Source organism: Toxorhynchites rutilus, chromosome 1, assembly GCF_029784135.1.
Source record: "Toxorhynchites rutilus septentrionalis strain SRP chromosome 1, ASM2978413v1, whole genome shotgun sequence".
NCBI classification, from domain to species: Eukaryota; Metazoa; Arthropoda; class Insecta; order Diptera; family Culicidae; genus Toxorhynchites; species Toxorhynchites rutilus.
The window spans coordinates 15390876-15416598 of NC_073744.1; the positions used below are offsets into that span (position 1 = coordinate 15390876).

Consider the following 25723-nt stretch of genomic DNA (forward strand, 5'->3'; position numbering starts at 1 on the left):
AACAAATCATATCATAAAAAATTACCGTTCCTTTAGAATTGGAAACCACATCAACAGTTCAGCTGTGAAAATTCGAACAATAGGAATATTCTCATGCCGAAAAAAGCGACATGTGTATCGGTAGAATAGAAATACTATTACGCCTAAATGGCTACTGTGGTAAAACAAATGTTTATCGGCGGTTAGAAATACTTTTACGCCTAAAAATGGCTACAGTGTAATATACAACAAAAATTATCTCAAGATAAAAATGTACACGAATAAATGCGACTCTGTTACAGCTGAATTGCTAATAAAATAACCAGATGGGATGAAAAAAAAGACTAATATGAAATGTATTTAATGAAAACTACTTCGATAGTTCATAAAGACAACTTTGATAAATTAAATTGATTTTGAGTTCAATGTTTTTTTTTAATTTATTGTTAGTTATTTATCTATTTACCTTCAATCAACGGTATGAAGGAAAAATGACGAGGAAGGTTGGCTTTTGGATTCTAGTTGGATTTGATCATCATTATTTACTAACCATACTGAAACAGCAATAAAAAAAAGTAATCTAAACTATTTTTCTGAGTTTTTTATGCTTCGATACCAGTGGCGCAGTGTAGGTGGCGATTCGCCCCGGGTGTCACCCTTAGAAGATATATTTTATTGAAAAAATCCATGATTTTGAATCTCGAATCTCGTTCGAAGGCTTTGAGCATTAATATCTCTCTACCGGATGAACGAAGTTTTATGAAAATAACATTATTTGAAAGATAAAAGATCTACCAGAGATTTTTTTACTTATTGGCCACAAAAACTTGTTTCACTAGCTCAAAACCGCGTCGAAAACAAACTATTTAAATCATTATAAATAGCATCTGTTCATAAAACATTCATTTCAGTTTCTATTGTTCCGCGGTTGATGCATGATGCATGTTGCGTCGACTGACCAACCTCTGTCCGTATCTCTTTTGAAGCCTTGTAGACGGACATGGATTCGAGTGTCGTGCGTTAAAAAGAGATTATATACTAAAGAATATTATTTGGTATGAACAGATCACAAGACAATTCCAAGAGAAAACAAAATATCCATTCATCCCTATATTGAGAACTGATTTAGATGCAACTTCAAACAAATAATTACTGAGCCAATGGTAGTCCTGCGTTAACCTTGCCGTTATATCACAGATATGACCCACTCCTAGTTTTTTCGTTTAGGCTGGGGAAAGCTGCAGATTTGAATAACGACATCTTTCAGCAACTGGAAGGTCAGGTTTTAGCTTTCATAAAGTCCCGTTCGCAGGCTATCGGCCGATCCAACCGTATCAGGATGAAATGAAGGAGTTCAGGTTTAGGAAAGCAAAACAAAAAAGCCGTATCCATAGGGTTTGTAGACAACTCTTTGGGCTTATGAAAACTATATGATTTTGCTAAAATATCTACAAAGTGTGACATTTTTAAAACTATTCAATCTGTTTACTCGTTTTTCGCATTTTCGACTGATCGCTGAGAAATGTTTTTGAGTCACACTGGTGAGTTGTTGAAAGATTGTCGCAAACTTGATTGAGTGTCATCATAATGCTGTGAAACCAATTTATGGGCTGATCACAGCCACTGAAGTATTGTGCGACTCAAATACTGGATCGAGGGCACGGTCCCTCCTACCACAATTTCTAATGCATCAAGTAGATCTAGCGCAGAATATTTGCAAACCATAGGACCATCTATGAGTAACGTTGTGATCAGAATTACGAGAACGGTCAAAATCGTCTAAAGAAGAAGCCGAAAATTGTGAAGCAATTCAAGCTCGACACATGTTATGAGTACCGGCGAACTGAAAAAGTCGATTAGACAAACTGCCAACTACGAAGTTTCGGAAAGGTAGCTTTTGCTACAGATACCAAGACTCCGTAGACATTTGAAGGCCACTGAAATTAATTGAGGGGCTCAGAATGCCAGGGGTGTAAGTGACTTGATCGATTTCTCTTCATCAATTTTTTATTTAGTTAATAACTCAACTGCAAAAACTTTCCAATTTAAGTTTGCTATAGAATCCGATAGATGAGGCTCTGACCTATTTTCACATTGGTAAATACAGCTGGGAATGTATTTGCAGCTAAGTTATGACCCAAAGAGAGAGTCGATGTAGAGAAATCGATCAAATCACTTACACCCCTTTCATTCTAAGCCCCTCAATTCTAATGATATTATAACTGAGATTACATTGGATGTGTTACAGTTCATGGTACTTCCAGGAATCAGTTCCAAATCTTACAGTGAATCTGAAAGTGTTTCTAACCGTGTACGCTTCTGTGGAATTTTGTAAAGAGGTTTATCAGAGTTGAGATTAATCAAAAATTTGTTGTCAATGATTGGGCAGATATGTTTGACACGTTGAGTCCCGTGACGTTATTGCTGCGCATTCATTGAGCCCATAACAAGAGAGCGAAAACGCACTCAACGGGAAGCACTTACATAATATCAGTGTCAGTCACAGCTCCCGAAGGTATTCATTTGATAAGATTTATTCGGGCCTCTTTTCGACATCAAAAAATAAACCATATTTTATTTATTTTCCTACTTTGTAACTGTCAGTCCCAGTGACCATCGCGTGCAGATTTTTTGATTTCTTGTTTGTCTTGTCTAATATTACAATAAATACGTTTCTTGTTTAGATAAGTTTGATTTTTCATTCGAAGATAAAAACTAAGAATTACGTACCAGGGGGCGATCCGCACCCACCGTACACCCTAGTCAACGCCACTACTTCGATATAACGTACAATTCGATACAAGGTACAAATTTGAAATTCAAATGTATGTTATGTCGAAGTTTCCCTGTATCAACAAACCTATGTAATGTCACAGCCTACTACAAGTGAATTTACTCACACTAATTTCCCAAATATCGTAAAGCGGACCTTACACGCGAGATGAAGAATAGAAGGTGGAAAGATTCACGGGTTTTGTTTGTGTTAAACTTTGATTGTATTAGTAGCCAAGAAAATAGGAAGTTCACATACTAGGAATAACAGTCAGTTCAGTTACTCAAATAATACAGAATTGAATGAATCAACGAATAACGTCGAAAAAGGATATATAGAAAATAACAACGTATTTCCAAAAAATATTTTTCGCATTACATTTATCATCTAAAAATAAACAGTTGAGGGTCTCCGTAGCTACATTGGTTGCGCGTTCGCTTAGTAAGCGATCGATCGTGAGCTCAAAACTCAAGGCCCCCATTGACCATCTTTGTGTTGTTACAGAATAACTACGTCTACGCAACAATCATCAGCGGTGGAGATCGATCCACGGTTGAAATATGATCGATTCATCCATACAACTGCTCTGCTCTGCAAGATACCTCGAGTTACTGTTCTATAAATAACTCATCAATGATCAATCAACTGTCTCCGCTGTCCGGTCTAACTGGATAATGGAAGAACAGAAGGAAAACTCTTACGCCTAAACGGCTACTATGTAAATGTGTACCATATGCAATGGTATAGAAGGCGGCGTTAGAACGCCGAAAAATGGCAACTGAGTAATGTGCTAATTATAGATATGATAAACATGTGACATGTAAGCGATCAAAATTCGGCTCTGTTACAGCTCAAATGCTAATAAGCCTAAAATAAACAAAAGGGATAAAAAATAAATAAAAGCATTGTTTAAAGCTAGTTCGTTCATTTCATCTGATTATTTTTACTTTTCATATCAATACTTTTCCTATGTAGTGAACTGTTATAAGAAAAGTAACAAGCATAAACAAAATCTGTGACGTCACAGATTTAAAAATCTTCCCACCTTACATTTCCCACCTCGCCTTACACGGTTAATATTACTGTCAATATGATAACATTTGAGAACATAATGACAGCTGAAAATAATCGACGACGCAGATTGATTTTCGAGCATCAATATCGTGACATTTCATATAAATGCATGATGTTGACGTTTTACCTCTCGGACTTCGAGACTGAGTTGCCAGATTTGCAAGGTTCCTTTAAATTTGCAGACATTAAATTTTTGTTAGGCTTTCGCGATTGCAATTGAATTTCATAAACTTCACAATTCTAGGAAGCATAAATCAAAGTATTTCGTTTTGAAAACTGGTATTTCCAATAGCAAACTGGTACTTTTCGCAATAGAAATTAAAACCTCAAAGTAAACTGACAATGTGATGTTGATAGAGTGGAAGAAACGTAAGAGCGTTTTAGGAGTTTTTTAATGTTCTGAATTCATTAAGGAATCGTAATTTTTTAGCGCTAGCAAGCGGGGCCTAAGTCTAAGTTGTGTGTTTCGTCAAAAGGATTGCTAAGATGGCCGCCTTTTTGTAGCCAGCATAGAAAATCATGAGCATAGAAGTCGTAACATAAAATCAAAAATGAAGTGCTCCGCGCGATTCTCCAGCAGTGATTTTAATTGCAAATCACCAAGAAAGCTTCCGGTACCCAAACATCGCTTGCAAAAGGAAACTATCCAACGTAATCAAATATTAACATATATGACTCCAAACATTAAACAATACGTGAGCCCTGTAAGCGCGAGCCCTGTTCTGTCTACTGTTGCTGCCTACGCTCAATTTGCATTGGTTGGGATTGGTTTGCCAGGGCCCCGGTTTCTTCATATTCCGCTATGATATTTGGAGAATGAGAAGTTATGATCAAAAGAGAGAATCGATGAAGAGACATGTCACTTATCACTTACACTCCTATCCTTCTGAGCCCCTCAGGTAATCTTATTCATAGAATAAAAACAAAATAAACAAACAAAAACAAACAGGCATCTCTGAAACTGAAAGGAACAGCCTGTATTTGTGAAGTCTTGAGAAGAAAAAACCAAATTTCAAGGTGTAAGTTATGAATAAATTCACCTTCAAATTGATATCCTATGCGAATGCAAATCACTGAAATTCTGAAATTAATTTTATATTATAATAATAAGTTTTAGTAGAAATATCGGAAAATTTAGAGGAAATATAGAGGAGGATTTTTATACAGGGTGGGCCATTTAAAGTGGAAGCATCTGGCAACCCCATAACTTTTGACAGAGATGTCAGATTAACAAATGTCATACCGCGTTGGAAGCGTCATTTCAGTACAATTTTAACCATGGAACAATTCACACCTAAACAACGCGCTGAAATTGTTCAGCTGCACATTCAAAATAACTTCTCAATTGTGGCTTTTGGCAAAAAATCATAATGTCTGATGAGGCGCTTTTCAACTTGAATGGAGGAGTGAATAAACAAAATTGTCGGTTTTATGCTACTGAAAACCCTCAATTCATCGAAACGCAACCTCTTTACGACCAAAAAGTTACTGTGTGGTGTGGCATTTATGCCGATAAAGTCATCGGCCCGTACTTCTTTGAAAACGAAAATGGAGCAATGGTAACCGTGAATGGGGAGCGTTATCGGACAATGATAACCGATTTTTTATTGCCATTTGTTCGTGAAAATGAATTGGACAATTACTGGTTCCAACAGGACGGCGCTACATGCCATACAGCGGCTGCCACGACCAAATTATTGCGCGAAATGTTCCCCGGAAGATTAATATCGAAAAACGGCGATTATGACTGGCCCCCGAGATCACCTGATTTGACGCCTCCTGATTTTTTTTTATGGGGATATTTAAAATCCAAGGTATACACTGGTAAACCAAGGACCCTGGCTGCGCTGAAAGACAATATCCGACAAAAAATTGCTGCCATATCGGCCGAAACATTGGGCAAAGTGATGGAAAATGCCGAAAAAAGGGCACATTTTGCGGTCAAGGCCAGAGGCGGTCATTTACGAGATATCATAATCAAAAAGTAGTTAGAAGAAATCTCCTTGGACCAAAATAAATGAATTTCAAAAAAAAAAAAATTAAATTCCACTTCTTTACTTTGCTATTGCAAAAACAAATCCTTTCACTTTAAATGGCCCACCCTGTATAATAGTTAGGGTTAGGACTTCGTGCTTCAAGTGATTGAATAATGCCAAGTAGAAATTTGAAATTGCCTTTGAGCCTTCTAATCTGATGGAGAATAGTTTGGATCCCAAACTCGAATGTCCCCACTAGTCATCGCGGATATTTTTGTTGTCTCGGGTTGATGGCACCGTGTAAGGTGGCAACATATTGATTGAGGTTAGGTCGGATCGGAAAGCCTGGCTGTCACGATATTGAAGACAATTAAAGCCTGTCCGCGTTTAATTTCGGACACATTTCTTTCAGTGTAGTTTATGAAATATTTCAATGACATATTTCACTTACATGACAGCTGAAACCCTCCTCTTTATTTCGATGCCCAATATGTTTACAATCTTCTTCAGTTTGGTAAAATGGCGTCGAATCAAGTGGACGCATTTTGCATTTTGCGCGAACGGCAGCAAAATCCAACACTGTCGGTACGCGATCTCGCCAAAAAGCTAAAACTGCCGAAGAGTACCGTGTCTAGTGTGTGCAAATCGTTTGACCAGCACTTAACTGTGGATCGGAAGGTTGGAAGCGGAACAAATCGAAAAGTATGCTCCCGACAGATAGACCGAAAGATGGTTGCCATTATTGAGAAACATCCCAAACTTTCAGTTAGAAATATGGCTCGAAAGGTTGGAGAATCAAATTCATATGTACAAAAAGTGAAGCAGAGGCATGAACTGAAGGCGTACAAAGTGAAAAAGGTGCCCAATCGTGATGATAAGCAAAATTTCACTGCAAAAAGCCGTGCTAATGTGCTCTACACCCAGTTTTTGCAAAAATGTTCATGCACCATAATGGACGATGAAACTTATGTACTCGAAGACTTCAAACAGCTTCCGGGTCTCGCTATTGATACTGCAACGCGAAGGAATGCCGTAGCCGAGTGTTTCCGGACCAAGAAGCAGTCTAAATTCCCCAAAAAGTACTTGGTTTGGCAGGCCATATGCAGTTGTGGCCGAAAATCCAAATCTTTCGTCTCTACCGGCACTATCAACAAAGATGTCTACGAGAATAAATGTCTCCAGAAGCGGTTGCTACCATTCATAAGAAGCCACGACTCTCCAGCGTTGTTTTGCTCAGATTTGGCCTCTTGTCACTATGCAAAATCCATCCTGGAAGGGTATAATGCACATGAGGTCTAATATTTGCCAAAAACAGCAAATCCACCGAACTGTCCAGAACTTTGATCAGAGGAAAAGTACTGGGCTCTGATTAAGCGAAACTAAGAAGAAAGCGAATGGCATTAATGATTTCAAGAGGAGATGGAAAAGCGCCGCCGCCAGCATATCCTAATGACAGATGTTCCCAAGAAAGTTCGTGAATTTTACAGACAACGTAATTAACATCGAAGTAAGCTTTTCTTGTTTTAGACACAAGTCTATTTCACTGAAATAAACTATCGGTTTTGTTATATTACGTGAATTTTTGTTTTACTGGCACCATCTTGGTGTCCGAAATTTAACGTGGAAAGGCTTTATTGTCAATAATTTTGATCGTGTAAGATTCCCATAAAATACCGCATTAATATCGATTTCAATACCTTCAGCGACCAGTGTGGTACATGCGGGGTGGAGTAGTAGGGGAAATATATTTAGATTGGTAAATGTTTTCGTAATTATTGACAAAGAATATGAAGAAACAGACAAATGTTACCGATTTCAGCACATTGAAAAATGGCTTGATAATAGAATTTCTTAATTGACTGCCGTTCTCGTTTCAATGTACTTCCGTTCCAAATTTGACTGATCACTCACCCTAATCTTTCCAACAAAAAATTTAAAAATCATTTAATGTCAACAATAGATCAATCCGTCTTCGTGCATTTGTGTTTTTTTGTAATAAGATTTGGCAAGCTTTAGTCTCTTCGAGATTCAATAGCCAGATGAACCAGATGAGGGTACTCCCGTGGTCGAGTGGTTAGCGTCACACATTCTCATACCAGGGGTTCGAGTTCGATACACGTTCTGGCCGAAAAATTCTTCGTCAAAGAAATATCTTCCTACTTGCAACTCCAGCATACATTCAAGGCGGGTTATTCAGCATAGAAACCTAAATTAAGTTCTATTTATAAAAAAAAAACGCAAGTAATATCTACGTTGAGAAGGCAAAAATTTCCACTGGGAACGTTAGTGCCATCTAAGAAGATGAACCAAATAAAAGTATACATAAATTTCGCTATTTTTATTTTTTGATGAAGTGGAATCGAAAGAAACGCTGAATTGATTAAACATATATTAAATATTGTTATGTTGAGTTTTGTTTGATTAAAATCATTTTCATTTTCCTTTTTTAAAAAAGATTTTTTTTCTGTATTATAGTGACTTTCAACGCTTCTGGCTGGTTCGTCACTTTCACCTTCCATTTTGGAAGAATGTCGGGAGTGAGAATTGAACTCGTGATCTTGAGCGTGAGAAGTATGGATGTTTTAAAAAAGATTTCAGGCAGTTTCATGAATCGAGCTGCTAAACCGAACATCAGTAGCAGAAAGATATCGCTATTTGCATATGGTCCAACCGAAACCCGAAACTGGCTAACAATCTGAGTAGATCCAAAATTGACATCAAAAACATTTCGTGGAATTGCTGAATCATGCAGGCTGACTTCTTGTACAGTTGTTCGTTCATAGTGATGACCCAATTCACAAATATCAAGCGTTGGAACCAATTCACATGTTTTCTGTCAAGTAACATTCACAAAAAGACTTGGCAAAAAAAAACCCATATGCCATACGGTATAAACACACAATCTCCGAAAGGCTCAAGTACGTCCAGATAATCGATTCAAGCCACGTTTGCGTACAGGAATCTATCAGCGCATACTTCCAATCTTTCCACGAGCAAACCGAAAAGCAGAGAAGAAAAGACGGGTGGGTAATGTCGGGGACATAACCGGAGTGACGTAGGACTATGCAAAGGGGACAGCTTTTGTTAAATATATATTTTAAATATATTGTTTTATTTTCTTCACCTACGTGAATACCTACCTATCTACCTGAAAAATGGATTAGTTTACTGTTTACTCTTTATGAATATGTTAATGGTTCTGAAAAGAACCTTTGGTGTTGTGTTTTTGTTATCAATCGATAATCCCATCTTGTTCGGCTAAACCTTCCTGTTTAGCGATTTGTTGTCACTCGCCACAGCTTTCACAGTTGGAAAATTTCTTCCCATCCAGCTTGTGACATATTTTACAGTAGATTACATTCAATGGCACGTCGCATTACCACCACTCAGTGCCGGATTGGAGGTAATTTTAACCTGTAATTGAACATTTGCGATGACAGTGGTACAGTGTCGACTTTCAATGTGGGATCATAATTTGGATCTCTATGTTTACAAAAATGTCCAACTAAATAAGTCACATTACATGTCCGTCCAATTAGCTAAATGTCGAACTAATTGTAGATTACTGTACTTTCAATCTGGAAACAATTTAAGAATTGGTGAAAATTGAATAATCAGGAAAGTCCCCAACTATCAATAAGCTCAGAACAACTGCCAAATTCACATACTCATCAAATCCTGGCAAACAAATTATGAAAACATCAATTTGTGTTTTATTATTATTTTGGATAATGTTTTAGAAAGCATTGAACTTTATTTCCTAAACTCTTTTTTGGAAGGTTTAATGGCCCTGAAAAGCGCCTTGTTTTATGGAATGGTTCCAATTTAGAAAACTTAGTACTCGTGGTTTTGAAAAAAACCATTTCGAACGCCCTCGATGCCGCCTTGTTCTGGATTTGCCACCAAAGCAGTTTGTATAAAGAACAAACTTTTTTCTTCTGCTACCTGATGCCGTTTTGCGATTGCGTTTGCCACTCGCCATTCGCTGCAACTGCCTGTTGTCTTGATGTCCGCCGAACCGAATGTGTTATGTTCCGAATGCAGGTTTTCTTATCGTCGCGAGCAGCTTTGCCAGCCAACTCGATCACTCCGGCGGCCGAAACTATATAACGCCGGCTAGGTGGACTGGTACACAGGTACTAACGCGCTCGACCTAGCTACCTTTTCCGGTGAAATTGGCGGATACACCTACGGGAAATTGCAGACCACCACGGTTCGAGCGGGATTTTGCCTTTCCCTTCACTTTTCCTCCTTTGCCATATCCAACCATGGCTGCTTGTGTTGGTTTGTTGATGTGAGGTGATGCGAAACGATGTGGTGTACGGTTCGGATGAGAATGATCGTTACGGCAGCGGAGAGGGGATTTTTAAGCTGACTGGCTGGCTCGAGAATTACGCATGTGTGAGACTGCGACCAATGTTTCCCTCATTTTTTTCTTTTTCCTTCCCAATCGTGCTTCATTCTATTTCGCTGCTGCTCTGGTTGCCCGTTTTGGTAGGTACGATTTGAGGAGCACAAAATGGACCAATCAAAAATGGGCACATAGTGTATTTGGACAATGCTTGATATTTCACAATTATTCAATTATTTATCTCAAGAAAAATGAAATGTTATTCGTTATGATAGATGCGTAGATATATTTCCTATCAATTGATGCAAAAACCTTTGCGATCTATTGAGAAATGCTCGAGTTATAAGCGTTCCAAATCTTGCATTTTTTCCTACTTGTTCAGTGCCTAGATTTCCATTTCACCCCCTATATCTTCCGGTTAGACGTAGTCCTACGTCAAAAAAAAACAAACGAACCAGTCGATCTACTTAAGCACGAATGTGTGATGCAGGCAAATTTCAAGAGTTCTCTCTGAAGAAAACCAGACTACCGTCGACTTTGGTCATAGTGGTGGTGGTGGTGGTAGTGAAAAGAATTTGTCAGCAGAGACTACAGCTTACCTCCGCACAATGAGTCCGCACTACACCAACACGACCATACCAGGTAGTAGGCAGGATTTTTGTTGTTCCACCAAGATCCGTTACTACACTTGAAACCCGTGTGGGCTGTATCTTTTTTTTGTGCTTGGGAAAAATGCACATGTGTTTCTGCACTTGTGTATAAGTGAACAATCCAACATATGCGTTGTCTCTCGTCTCGCGAAGGGTGGGTGTGAAGAGGGGACGAAACGAAATATGGAATGCAAATTCCGTCACTCTCCTTTGTTTGCTGCTGTAAGGTCCTGTTGATATTTTAAAAGTGCCGATATACGTTCTCTGACAGGCGGTTGCTAATAAGGAGCGAACGTTGTTACAGAGTCACCCCATTTTAAACTGTTTGTTACAGGCGGTCCAAATGTTCTGCAGATGCCCTTTTTAGGAGCGGGACAAAGTAATTGGCACGCACGTGTGTTTGGTGTTGAAACTCTGCCAGAGGCAGACAACATACTCACCACACGTGTTGCTATTCACCATCGTTACGGACCAAAGAGTGCACCGCCTGCCCAAGCGACGAACTCTCCGCGGATCGTTAATTATCGGAAAAAGCTTGCTGTTTTCCAATTCATGGTTACACTGCTAATGAGGCTTAATTGATTATAATTCGAGCAGGAAATTCTTTTGTATTCGCGCTGCGTCATATGCGGCCCGAAACGAAAGCTTTCTTTTCGGCAAGCGCGGGGCCATATGGTGGGAGGCGTGGGATCGCAATGCGAAGTCATCGTTCCACGATGACATTGGACCCAATTCAGAGCATCGCGTGAAATCACATACTGATGAAATAATTCACAACCTTTTTTTTTCTCTCCTCTGAGGGGCATATTTCACGCATCGGTGAGGCCGGTTCTCTGGGTTTGATAAACATTGAGCTTACCTTGTCATCGTTTTACGACACTTTTCTAAGCTGATGTGCGCTTACATGGCACGTACTTTATGGGTTGCCGTACCACAGCAGGATGGTCCGATGGTCAACCACATTTCGCCGTTGCGGACTTGCGTTGGAACTTTGTTGCGGAAACTGCCATGGTCCGCGTGCGTTTTTTGACGATTGCCGCTATGAATATGATTTGTTCTATTTAATTCACTTTTGTTGCCCCAGGTGTTCGGAGGTGTTACATTACTTTTATGAAATACAAGGTGTTTTGAATCCCTTGCGCATATCAGCTTTTTGAGCTTCATGGAATCAGTGAATGGCCTTCTGGGAAATCAAAAAGCATTACGAAATAGTTCAATTTTTGAAATTGATCATATGATTTTGTGGTTTATTAGTAACTGGTTGCTGTGGATGATATTTGCGACATGTGTTGACTCGAGAATATCCGAAGATAGGATCAGCACCGTGTTTATAGCAACACACTCTTTATTTCATTTGATGCAGCTTTAAAGAATTATGAAAACATTTTTTTTACCCTTGCTACAATTCGAAATCTTCAATCATTGATATTCGTATGATTGGAATAAATTGTATTGACATCATTCGCGAATGATATACTTAGTACTTACTCTCATTCAACCAGTATTAAAATTATTTTAATATATCCACAAAAAATCCGTCATTGGAATACAAAAACTCATTGCAATACAAAAACAGAAACTATTTATGTAATTCTTTATTAGCATTAACTGTATGAAACTGTATGTTCTCTCAGTTTCTATTCGCAAAAAACGAGCCGAATATCCGGCTGCCGGATATTGAGCTGTGGACGCGACCAAATTGTTCACTCGCTGATGTCTCTGGAATTGAAATCATTTGCAACAAACAGACGCCATTGCATTAAGAGGGTATTCTAGTTTAGAAAATTAAAAAAAAAAAAATGAGTTATATCTATGATATAACCGCAAGGTTGACGTGGGACTAACCGTTGGCTTAGTAATCATTTGTCTGTATTGATTAAATTATTGATTGAATGAAAAAAAAATCGAATCCAACTGCATTCAACATATTTTCGGTGTAAGTAAAGAATTGGAACAAACGCCATGTAATGTAAGGCACCTTGGTTTAGATGACCGTGTTAGAGAATAGATTTCGGTGTAAGTAAAGAATTGGAACAAACGCCATGTTATGTAAGGCACCTTGGTTTAGATGACTGTGTTAGAGAATAGAGACGTCGGTTAATCGTTCGATTAATTCAAATAATCGAATATCTGCAATTATAATCCAGTAATTTTGTATCGAATAATGTGAATTCAAAATATGAATACATCGAATAATTGTCACAGTAATCGGAACTATTCCCAAGCTTAATGCATTTTTAAAAATCTGCTACACTGCGTTTCACCACTATAGAACCACTCATTTTTTCTGAGTTTCCAGAGATATGTAAGAAATCGGTCAAATTGAAGTACATAGTGTAGGATATAACAACTATCTTCATTCCAAAGAATGGCCATTTCAACTTTATTGTTGTGTTCAGGCGCGAAACATTCAAAAACTAAAATTCCAGTTTCATAACTATAGAACCAGATGGAAAAACTCTCACTCCTTTACAAAACTAACATCAATTTCACATGAATTACAATAAGTTTCTAATCCGTAGGTCATCTTTAGTTCTCAATCAGTTCAAACAACACATTAGGGGTGGTTACGACCATGCTGCGCCATATTGTAGTGTGTATCTCGTTCTATGCAAAGGATACTGCTCGTTTAAGCTCCTCAAATGACTTATATTGCCTGTAAGTGACATCTACTATTCGTCTAATCACTCGCCATAAGTTCCTGACAGAGTTTTGATTTGGTACACAAGCTGACCAGTCCAGAATCGGAAGTCCCTATTTATTAAACCATGCCATGACTTTCCGGATTTTATGAATTTCCGGATGTTACGAATTGATGCCAAATTACCCAATTGTCACAATGTTTTTTTATGTAAAAACAGCAGTAAATGATTCTGAAGTATCGTTTTTGCACTTCTGACATTTCATTCGTGTTGAAGGTAAGCTACCGTAACCAGGCTTTTCTGACAAAATTCTCCCCAAAATCATAAAAATCTCTTCTCCAAAGCTGCGGCTCCAAAATCTAATGTGGAAGCTAATCCCATGGGTTTCACTATGTCAGGAGAACTTCTCTGATAAAAAGAAAAACAACTTGAATAGAATTTCTTCATACTGGAAGGACTTACGGAACGTGTCATGTAATTTTTCAACTCGTAATTTTGCAGGCCGCAGTTTGATGGTTTGAGGAACATACATTAAGAACGGCCTGGTTCAGATAGCTTTTCATCAACACCAACGTACAGTCAGAAGTGTAATGAAGTACTCGTTTACTTCTGTTTTTGGATCAAAAACACCGTGATAATTGGGTAATTTGGCATCGATTCGTAACATCTGGAAAGTCAAGGCATGGTTTTTTGAATAGGGGCTTCAGATTCTGGACTGGTCAGCTCGTTTGCCAGATCAAAACCCTTTTAAGAACTTATGAGGAGTGATCGTACGAATAGTTGATGCAGCTTATAAGCAGTATGAGTGATTTAAGGAGCTTAAGGTGAAGGTGGAAACTAGCCACAAATGGCTGCCACAATGGCGCTCATTTCTTTCATCTCCCTCCCTCACCTCTCGCCCGAAAATCAATAATTTTGCGAAACAGTGTGAAGAAAATGATCGTTTTCGCAAACTTCCCATCAAGTAATATCAACCAAACTCTAATCGATTACTCACAAGATATTAAATTTTCATCTGCTTTCGCACCGTATAGTGAAGAACGTCGGAAAACTCGAGCAAGTGCTCTGAAAGTTAAATTTTCGTTTTTCAATCTTCTGCAATGGTTTTGTTTGTATTGGTGGAAGCATCGTTATTTTTTTCGACACTGATGCCAAACAACATCATCGAAACAGCTATAAAAACCACTCAATAAAATGTTATTCCGGAGTCATAGCGTCCCATGTCATGAAAATCAATAGAATAAAATTGTGTTGATATCAATACAATTATTATTTTTACGTTTAATGGGTCTATAATGTAAGTTTTAGCAACTTTAACATTGGGTAAGAAAATTGTATTGCAGAGCTCGGAACACTGCCACGGCTGCCTATGCTTTCAAAAACAGTAAACGGAAAAGTATTAAATTCAATCTAAATGCCTCGGCCAACGAAGAGAAGGGTTAAGGCTTTCCAACGTGAATATGTGAAAACAATACGATCAACGAAGGAAAATATTAAGGAAATATCAACATCGAGTTACTATGCGGAAGAACTTGTTAATACCAAAAGTGCCCCAATTCGCATGTGTTATAAATTTGCTCATGTTACGCTCGCGTATAATCAGAATCATATGCAAATGCACCTTCTATATATATTTATATTTGCAATTGTTCATCGGAACATATCGTTCATACATTTTACTTTAGTATTGAATTGTTATTTGTTTTTTTTTTCAAATGTATTCAAAGACTCGTGTCAATGAAGCGCAACACAGTCTGATAAGTGAATTGATCTATTTACGTGTGCTTTGCTCTTCTCTCACAAACACTATTACCCCATTTTTACACGAGGGTTTACCTATACTACTACAATGGCTAGCTTCCACCTTCACCTTAAGAGCAGTATTCTCTGCGTAGAACATGATACACACTACAACATAAAGAACTAAAGATGACCTACGAATTAGAAACTTTTTGTAATTCATGTGAAATTGACGTTAATTTTCTAAAGGAGTGAGAGTTTTTCCATCTGGTTCTATAGTTATGAAACACTGGAATTTTTGTGTTTTGAATGTTTCGCGCCTGAACACAACAATAAAGTTCAAATGGCCAGTCTTATAAATGAAGATAGTTATATCCTACGCTATATACTTCAATTCATCCGACTTCTTACATATCTCTGGAAATTCAGAAAAAACGAGTGGCTCTATAGTTGTGAAACGCAGTGTATACTAGTGGTGAATGATTCTATAAATATACTAGCTGACGAGCTTTTTTAGCGAATATGTTGATTGTAAAATAAAATTTGAATGTTTAACGATCTATAAAATTAATCGAATGGGTTCAATAAAATAGAACGAATGAGATGATTTGACCGGAATGATGTTTATGCTGCCGGAAATAACGGTGCACATTGTCATTGGAAGTTAATGAATGATAAACAAAAGATATTTCATTTTAGCTGGAATACCGATCAATATGATAGTATTCTCGTCGGTATTCTGAATTTGAAACACGGCCACATTACTCAGTATTCAGTATCAGTATTTCTTCGTTGATATATTGTATATCTGCTTACATTTCAGATCGTAACGTTAATTTTAAGGAAAACATTTCGAACATTTTCTATCTGCCTTGCAAGACGATAAACATTTAAGTTCCTCGCAGAGGCCATGTACCATGTTTGTGGTAACAATATCGTACTGTCACCCATATTCCGGAAACCGATTAGAAATTCGATCGAAATTAACTTTTGCATTCTGAAATCCGTTCAACTCAAATTCAATCGTGCTATGCAGATTTGGCAAAAACGTTTCGACACAAAACAAACGTCAAAATAATACATTCGTATTTGTAGAGTAAATTCACTCTGTATCAGATTGGGAGGCTCGAAAGTAATTTCCAATTGTTAGAACTTGAATGAAAATTATTACCTGATTTTGTTTTTTTGAAGACTCAGAAGATATATTCCTGATCCAAATATTGCTCTATAAATTACCTTAAATTTCCACCAAAACTTTATCTATAATATAAAATCATTATCAGACACAATTTCGGTTCAGGTTTTTACCCACTTGCAGAGCATGTGTTACGCTGTTACATGGAACACATGATTGCAACGCTAGAGCAAATATTCTTTTATAATTTTTGTTTCAAGAGCGTGTTCATTCCACCCAAAAATCCGTTACCATTTTCACATCACAAAACTGAAAAACGAAGCTCAATGGCGTCTCTGATGATTTGCAAGATTGCTACATTTGTACAATTCGGTTGGACTTGAGTCGAACGGATTACACAATTTAAAATTGCGATTCGTCCGGACAATTCTGAATCGATCGGATTTCAGAATAAGGGTGAGTAGTTGATATGTAGTGGGATCTGAAATTTCCGAGGAGAATACACCATCGATTTTCTGAGGGCGTATTTTGCAATTGACCAAACTAAAATGTTTATATGATGTAACCCACGCAATTAAAAAAAACATGTAATGTATTGATCATATTGTATTGAAGTGTAAATTTGTATTGAAGTTCATTAAAGGCTTTATTTTTTGATTGAACAAACACACTGTCATAACGATTGTATTTTAGCCTGGCAATAGCAGAGGCTGTGTCGGCGTTGTTCATGAAAGCATCTCGCAAGTGAATATTTTTTCCCCACGCCACTTCTGTAGATTATGTCATAGGAATCGCAGTCGTTCGCTCTCTACCTTCGCGTACATTTCGACCATGAATTGCAGGCATAATCGCGACATCGTAGAATGAAATTGTCTTGACCGCATCAAATAATGCCGAATTTCAATAATTCATCATGATCATTCAATAAGGTTTCCAGCTCATCGGCGATGCGTCTGGCTTTAGGTGAATCGAGATCACCTGCGCAAATGTGGATGGAAGTTCGATGTAGCGGACGTAGCACCATTTGTCATTGAACGAATGAAATTATTTGAATATGGAAGTTAACATAGAGAGATAACGATATCCAAACACATCGTTCGATTTCCAGGAAACGCGCCGTCAACAGCGCATGATTGTTTTTGTTTATATTTCAAGCAATCAGACCCGCGATAGGCGCGCGGTTGCTTAGGATAGCAATTTATGTAAACTCCAAACTAATATAGAATAAAAAGAGCATTTCACTTCTGTTTCAACCATCAAAGGAATCGCGTGCTTTTTTTTTAATCCGAACTGACCCTTCAGGTCTTAACTTGGATAAGAAATGAGGGGCTCAGAAGGAAAGGGGTGTAAATGACTGGATCGATTTCTTTCCATCAACTTTTTCTTTAGTTAATAACTCAACTGCAAAAACGTTCCAATTCGAGTTTGCTATAGAATCCGATAGATGATGTTCCTATCTTACACATTATCAAATACAGCTGAGGATGTGTGCAGCTAAGTTATGACCAAAAGAGAGAGTCGATGTAGAGAAATCGATGATGTCACTTACACCCCTTTCATTTTGAGCCCCTGAAACTATACACTAAAATCACGATTAAATAGTTGGGGATGGGGATAAGAGGGTGAAAATTTGAGGTTGTATGCATATTTCGAAGACAAACTTGAGAAACAAAAAAATATAAATAGATTTTTTTTCTGAATATGGCCACCCTAATCGGTATTGAATATACAGTAATCGGTATCCTAGCGGTATGTTGTATGTTTTACAACTTATCGTCACGCCTCCCGAATTTTTCGTGTATTATCTCATCAAAATCTAGCCGTTTCGGAGGAGTTCGGCCACAAACACCGTGGCACGAGATTTTTATGAATATAGATTTCTTTTGAACTAGTAGTTATAGGGACTGCTCTGCCGTTCTACGCATAGATGTCCCATGTTCCAAAATCTGCAACTGCGAAAAACGCAATCAAAGTTTTTTTTCGCATATTTGTCTACCATAAGCTTTAAGCATTTCAATTTAGCAATACACCGGGTTTTTTTATAACTTTTTCTTATTTGTTTGAGAATTAGTTCGTTCTTCCAAACCAGAAATGAGTGCATTAGCCCTGCTGAAAGTGTGACATGAAATTCTTGTACTTGAACCGATTTATTCGATATGGATCTACAAAAAATACATAGTGGGACAGTTATGAATAGAATATCAACATGGGACAATTGAGCTTGATGTTGTTTTTTTAAAAGCTGGAAACAAACTATATGTTTTTTGTGTTTTCCGTAAGATTATGCATAAAAACAACGTTTTACGAAGAAAAGTGAAAATAATCAAAAAGTAACATGGGACAACTATGCGTAGAACGGCAGTGCTGCAATGGGAACATACACTTATTTTGCACTTCGATGTTTATTTTAGAATAATAAATTAATTGAAAAAATAATTTCATTATCAATGCATGTTCATTATTATTACAAGAAATAAAATTTCGATCGTATAATCGAATACTGAATGACAATTATTCGAATGAATTGAATATTGAAAAATGCCCCAACGATTAATTGATAATCGAATGAATCAAAAATTTAGACATCTCTAAATTTTTCAAGACGACTTGAATTATGATGATGACGATGTTTTGAATTATAGAGGCTTTAAAACTAATCAGTTCATTCACCTCTAGCCTTAAAAAAGACCAATTTGCAAAACTAAACTAAACTAAACTAATTTCGAAAGCCTTGCTGCCGTCTGGTCGCTAGTAGATGACTGATGAATTAGTCATATGTCAAAAAATAGGTAATTTATATTTTCATATCCATATTTTCCATTTGAATCACTAAATAGCTGTACCCTGCCACGCTTTGCTGTGGCACATAGTGGTTATATGGTTGAGTTTTGTTTTTTTTTTATTTTTCATGTCGTAACAACAATCCAAGAAGTGCTGGTTGTTTTGTATATTGTATCATAGTTTGAGATTAATCGGTACCGAGCAAATCATTTCAAAACACAATTTCAGTTTACGATTTTGTCAAACACTTTGACAAAAGATGTTTCCATAACATAGAACTCACATTTAATACGGAATGGTCGATTTTCATTAGAAGCTTAATTTCAGAAACGCACTATGGCCATATGAAAAATAATTTTTCTCCAATTTTTTTCAATTTTTATGCCGTAACAACATTCCTTGGAGTACAATCTATATTGTGTCCAACTTTGAACTTAATCGGTTCCGTACTTTTCGTGTTTTTGACGCGTACACAAACGAACACAACATTTATATATATATATATATATATATATATATATATATATATATATATATATATATATATATATATATATATATATATATAGAGAGAGATAGAGATGATCGGTTTAAATATATTTAATCTACTAATATTACTTAACTAGACAACTAACTAATGTGTAATGTGTCAAACACCATTATTTTGTTTATGTTTCTGAGATGATTTCTTAAGCTACACATACAAAATGTTAGTACAAAATAATAACGAGCAAGGCGGACCAACCGGAAGAGTTTGGTGGGCCGCAAATCGGGTATGGTTGAGCTAGGCTATCATCGGTTCTCCAAGAAAATAATTGTTCTGGAATTTTGTGTGTGATTTGGTTTTGCATGACAGTGCATAACGTGCGTGATTCATACAACGTACAAATAGCACATCTTCTCTACGCGGAAACACCATTTGTATCTTCCCCCGTGGGCATTAGCCGTTAAGGTGGGCGTTAAGGTTGAGCGCCAAATAATTATTTGGGGAATATCAAGTTAGACCATCGCGAATGTCGTGCCGGAATGTTGAGTTTTTTTTTTGCTAATCTTGATCATAATGTATTAATACAACTCTTTGCTGGTTTGTTTACCTTGCACGAACGATGTCTAGAGGTGCAATTCCACTGTGGTAATACTAAATAACAAGTAGAATGATATTTGATACTTGGAAGTATTACCATTGTTGTTGCTTCAATGCGGTGCCAAAGATATAGTAATGTAGTTATGAGATGTAGAATAATTTTTGTTAACATTTAAAATTCGTCTATTTTCAAAAGTCAAAAAGTTGATATGAAATAATTATCTACATTTCGTTTTCTAGTTCAAAATTCAATGAAATTATGTCAACAAAATTATTACTTTTCATAATAAATATCACATATTTTATGAATATTTTAAGAACTTTTGCTGTTTTAGTTATTCCTGTATTTTTCAATTGAGGTCTCAACAGTTCTTCTATCGACAGACTGCGCCATCCATTGATCAGAACAGTTGACTTCAGTTGCAGTAGGCTCCATGCTGGCTTCACCCTTATGCAATCGCTGAGTGCTGGAGCAACAAGTATATAATCGCCTGTAACCAAGTGTATGTCAAAAGTCACCGGAATAGCGTTCGAGGTAAATTTTCAATGCATTGACATGAAACAAATTGCGACATACAATCAGCTAGTGTGTTGTTCTGCGAGGGCAAGAATGAATCATCAATCGATTGTCGTCAACTGATTCTACTGAAAAAAAGTTTCAGTGCGACTAAAGCATTCTACTAAATAGTTATTTCTGGAATTTCGCATCATTCTAAAATAATATTCAAAGTTATAAACAAGCGACTTGAGTAAAATAACAGTGTCCTTCGTCAACAATGCGGTCGTGTCTTGGACACAACCTCCTATTATTTTTTCTACTATTCTTTGTCATGAAAACTAATTCGAGAGTATGTACCGTGAGTACATTATGTAGACATGTTTGTTCAAATATTAGGTTGGGGTAAAAGTTATCCATTATTTTCCCGGGCGCTGGCTTTAGTGATCAATATCTCGCGTAATATCGAACATACAAATTTAAGTTCAGGCTCTTTGTAAAGGTGAAATTTCACACTTGGAAAATTATTTTGCTGTTTTTTGTTTGTTCCATTCAGTTCTGAGTTAAAGGGTGTTAACAATGGAGATCACCACAGAAAAATCGGTTCCTTTTACACATTTATTTTTATAAAGGCGAAAAGGCAAGTCAGGCCGCGATTACCACCTGTTTCTCGCATTACAAAATTTCCTGTGAGATAAGAAATTGAGATCAAAAAAGATTGTATAAATTTATCGCTAGAGTTTTTCGCCAATAAGGACCAAGACTTTTATGATAGAGACATTATGAAGTTAGCTTTAGAATGACAACAAATCTTACAACAAAACGGTGCATATTTGACCTGAATCGGACAGTCCGAAGCATATTAAAAATATTTTTGAATTTCAGCCAAAAATGATGGATAACTTTTTCCCTGACCTAATATTATTGGTCACCCTTTAGAATTGACCAATCAGTTTGACAGTTAACTAGTCCAGAATCGATCCCTCTGTTGTCTGGTCTCGTCTCAGGTGAAAATGAATTGGCATTTATGTATCTGCTTGTGAACAGCTGATTGAAGGGCAATGACGAAAAGATTTTTTTTAGTCTCAATCGCGGGGGATTCCCGGCACGTCGGTTGTCTAACAACACCACCATGGTGCCAAGTAAATGTCTTCAGGAACGTTAGTGTCAATCAAAAAAAAAATACAACTAGGGAGCAATGAAACATCTGGTACCTTTTCGCAGTAGAATCATACGAGGGCAGTCCGATAAGTACTTAGCTTTAAAAAAAAACTAAAATTTTGGAAAAGTGGCGATTTATTTCTCAACATAGTCTCCTTTTAGCTCGATACACTTGACCCAGCGAAGCTCCAACTTCTTTAATCCATCTGAAAAATACGTTTTCTCGAGGTCTGCAAAGTAGGCCTCCGTGGCGGCGATGACCTCCTCATTTGACTCAAATTTCTGCCCGGCTAGTTGCTTTTTCAAGTTTGGAAACAAAAAAAGTCGCACGGGGCCAAATCTGGAGAATACGGTGGATGGGGCAGCAGTTCGTAGTGCAATTCGACCAATTTGGCCGTGGCAATGGCGGAATTTCCATTTTTCTAAAATCCGCTTCCACACACGGTCAAAAAAAAAACTACGAGTCCGAATCGGCTGAAATTTTGATTGTAGCCGTTTACGAGAATGTACTACACAATAAGTAATCTCTCTTGCGATACTGACACCATCGGGCGATGAGGCTAAGTACTTATCGGACCGCCCTCGATTTCATACTGATCAAGCAGTTGCTATAAACACAAGACTACCCAGCTTCCTTAGGCTATAATTTTTGTAAACACCGTATCAAACAGATAAATTTTCACAATTCGCCAGTTCATAACAACCTGCTGAGACAGGTGTTCGTGTCAGCTTCGCTAATTATAGAACGTGATATCGCTGCTAAGTTTCCCGCCGTGACATCATTGAAAACGATCACACGTGTTCCCACGAGTCTCATGTACCGGAATTCATGATTTGCAGATTAGTGCACCTCCTAATACTGTTCGAAAATCGTGCTCAATTTGTGCCGCTCCAAACTATTCGGTATGTCAATGTGATAACATTCCACTGCTAGCCGACCTTGATTCTGCAGCGCGCAGGTGGTCTATAGGTGGAATCCTGAGCAGACAAAAACACGACCACCCGATGTTCAGGTTCACATGATCAGGTTTTGGACTTTGTTATTCTCGTGCTATTCACCCAGGACCTGTTTTCCCGCCCTCAATCAGGACACACCAACAGGTTTCACTAAGATAAAAATCATATCATATACTATTGATCTGTATCAAACATTGTTTCGACTAATTGAGGAAGTTGGGCGATTTCTGCACAACTGGATTTCTGTTTCGGCTCTTATTAGAACAAGAATTCAATGACTTGAGTCTCCGATGTGTGGTTTACCTTCAGTTGGTATACAACAAACAGAACAAACAGAAATAATTATCGACCATGAATTAGAAATCCCTTCGGTACTACTTAATGGGGATGCGATCAACTGTACAGAAACCAGTTTCTCCATGATCATCTCTCGAGTGCGCAATCATCTTCAGGTCAGCTTCGATTGCCCATTGTTTGAGCTAAGCTCGAGCTAAGGCTAGACCAGCAAGTGTTGATTTAGGCTCTGTCAGCGGTGACAACGATGATAGCTTTCTAGGCCCTCGATAAGTTTATCTTGCTTATGCACGGAAAGATTCTGTTTGTATACGTAGATGAGTTTCACATAATTTACACTCTGCCTGCAGCAGCAGCTGATCCGAGTGAGCAGTAGAGCCCATTCAGGTTCGAGGGGAGCGTCGCGTACCACCACACACCAACACACACACACACACACACACATACGGGGGCTTATGCTTAGGTACGAGAAACGGAGAGGCTGATTCGGGCTGAATCGCTCAGACCTACCTGTATGTTATTCCGCTTCACTTCGTAGCTCAGCCAATTATCTGTGGAGAAGGCGATTGCCAGCAGGGCAACGGCAATAATGGCGGATATCGTCGCGAGAGATAGCGTTACTGCACTGCAGGGCATCTTGGCTTCGGGGGGTTGCTGTTTCGTCGGCTGTTTAAATTACTTTCTCCGCAACAACACACACGCAAGGCAAGTAGATTGCCTTTTTGGGCGATCGTTGACTATTTTTTTGTTCACTAAGTGATTCCAGCACACTCACTGCTGATCATTGATCGTGCAAATTCTTCAACTGATCTCCCCTAACAGGATTTCAAATTTCACCACTACCCATACGATTGATCATCAACAGCAGCAGCAGAAGCACCACAGCGACCTTTTTTATATTTAGGACCGCCTTCAACTTATTCGATATAACTTTGTTCGAGCTGCAAACATTCCCTTAACACGCAAGGATCAAGGTGTCAAACTCATAAAGCATAGAACGATAGAACTTCGCTAATCTTCCAAGACGAAATGATCAAAACCAGAACACACACCGCGACTTCGTATCTTCTCGCTCACTCTTGCACCCAACCGAGGAGTATTCGGGATAACTTAAACCGTTGATTTTCTTCTTCTCGCTCTCAGCACACGGGTCGCGGGGTCTTCAGTCCGACATCTCCGGTGAGTAAGGCTCAACTAAACCCACCACTTAGTACGGGATCAGGCTGAACCCCTCGTTCAGGGTATGGCAACGGTCTGCAACACAAACACACACTCCCACCTGCTACGATCGCACACACATCTTAAGAATGTTGAAAAGAAAATCGAAGTAAACGATACTCACCACTGATCTCTTTGCTGTGGGCCCATATTCACCTCTTTTGTCTCCCTCGCTGAGTCATGATATGTAGTGGTGCAAATTTTTCCTCCAACACTTTTTACAGTTGCTTTCGTTTGTCGTCTTGTCTTCCACACTGTCTGTGGAGCAAGTTTGCTCCTCTGGTGTCCATTAAAAATTCAAGCATCGAACACTTGCATCGCCGCCATCTCACGAGCGTTCATAAACATACACAGCTCAACATTCATGATGCCACAGCCAGGTATACAAAATAAGAGCTGGGACTGAAAAAATATTATTCCTGCTGGGATAAGTCACGAATCTCGGTGCGAGACATCGAGATGAAATCCATAAAATTATTCAGTGACCATGATTAGCTTCTTCAAGCGAATCCACGAGAACTGAAGTAAAATGTATGAATAAAGATCCTAAAAATCCAGGACTGCAAGCATGATTTCATGAATGAATTTCGTGTTCTTCTCAACTGATATCCCAAAAAATTATATAATATAAATTTAGCCTTTCTGTATGAGAACTGCATGGTATGCGCGCAGTGAACCGAAAATTCAGCCTTCCTGTTGTGGTCATCGTGCGTTGCCAATTAACAGTTATCCCCCGAAAACATTGATGGTCATGTTTGGTTTCGTACAGTATTCTTTAGGCGCACAGCACAGATTCAGAGTCCACGTGTTTACACGCTCAGCGACTACTGACCAGATGGGGGTGTAGAACGCGCGTGCAAACGGTGCCGCAACGTTTCACTTGACATCCAAGTAACCTGAATTCTTTCGTCACGCACTTCGTCGTTTCCTTCGCGTGTTCGCGTCTTCATTACGTGATTATTTCGCCACATACACAAGCAAGCGCAATTTGTTTTCTCACTCATAAACCCATACACGTGCAGAATCATAGCTTGCTTTTCCGAATCAGCTCATCAACTAAAGGGCAGACACCTTTCTCCAGATTTGTTATCTAGGCAGCATCTAATGAGGGTCTCGTACACGAGAGTGTTCACACATTCAGGTCACAAAAGATGGGAGCGGTGGGACGATCCCCAGAGTGGGGTCGGCTTTCGGGGGATGCTAGCAAATGTGAAGACATGCCGATGGTGATGGGTAGGGTCAATCCGAACGAAGCGAAAGGTGAATATGTGAGGCTGTATGTGGTCACATTCTTCTATGGGGATGTTTTGCTGGCCAATAATGTGGATGCGGATTCAATGGTGTGAATTGTTATTATTGGCTGTGTTGTTAGTAAGGTTCGAATGATTTTTATGCCACTAGCAGGAAACCCA

At 38.2% G+C, this 25723-nt stretch overlaps 1 protein-coding gene across 1 annotated transcript in view; it reads right to left on the bottom strand.

Moving 5' to 3' along the window:
- The window catches only part of LOC129762950 (transmembrane protein 235), a 38536-nt gene extending 14234 nt beyond the window's left edge, over positions 1–24302 (bottom strand). The window contains exon 1 of the mRNA XM_055761584.1: positions 23604–24302. Coding sequence (XP_055617559.1) covers positions 23604–23729 — 126 coding nt within the window. The 5' untranslated portion in view covers positions 23730–24302. The remainder of the gene's footprint in view (positions 1–23603) is intronic.
- Between the last annotated feature and the right edge of the window lie 1421 nt (positions 24303–25723).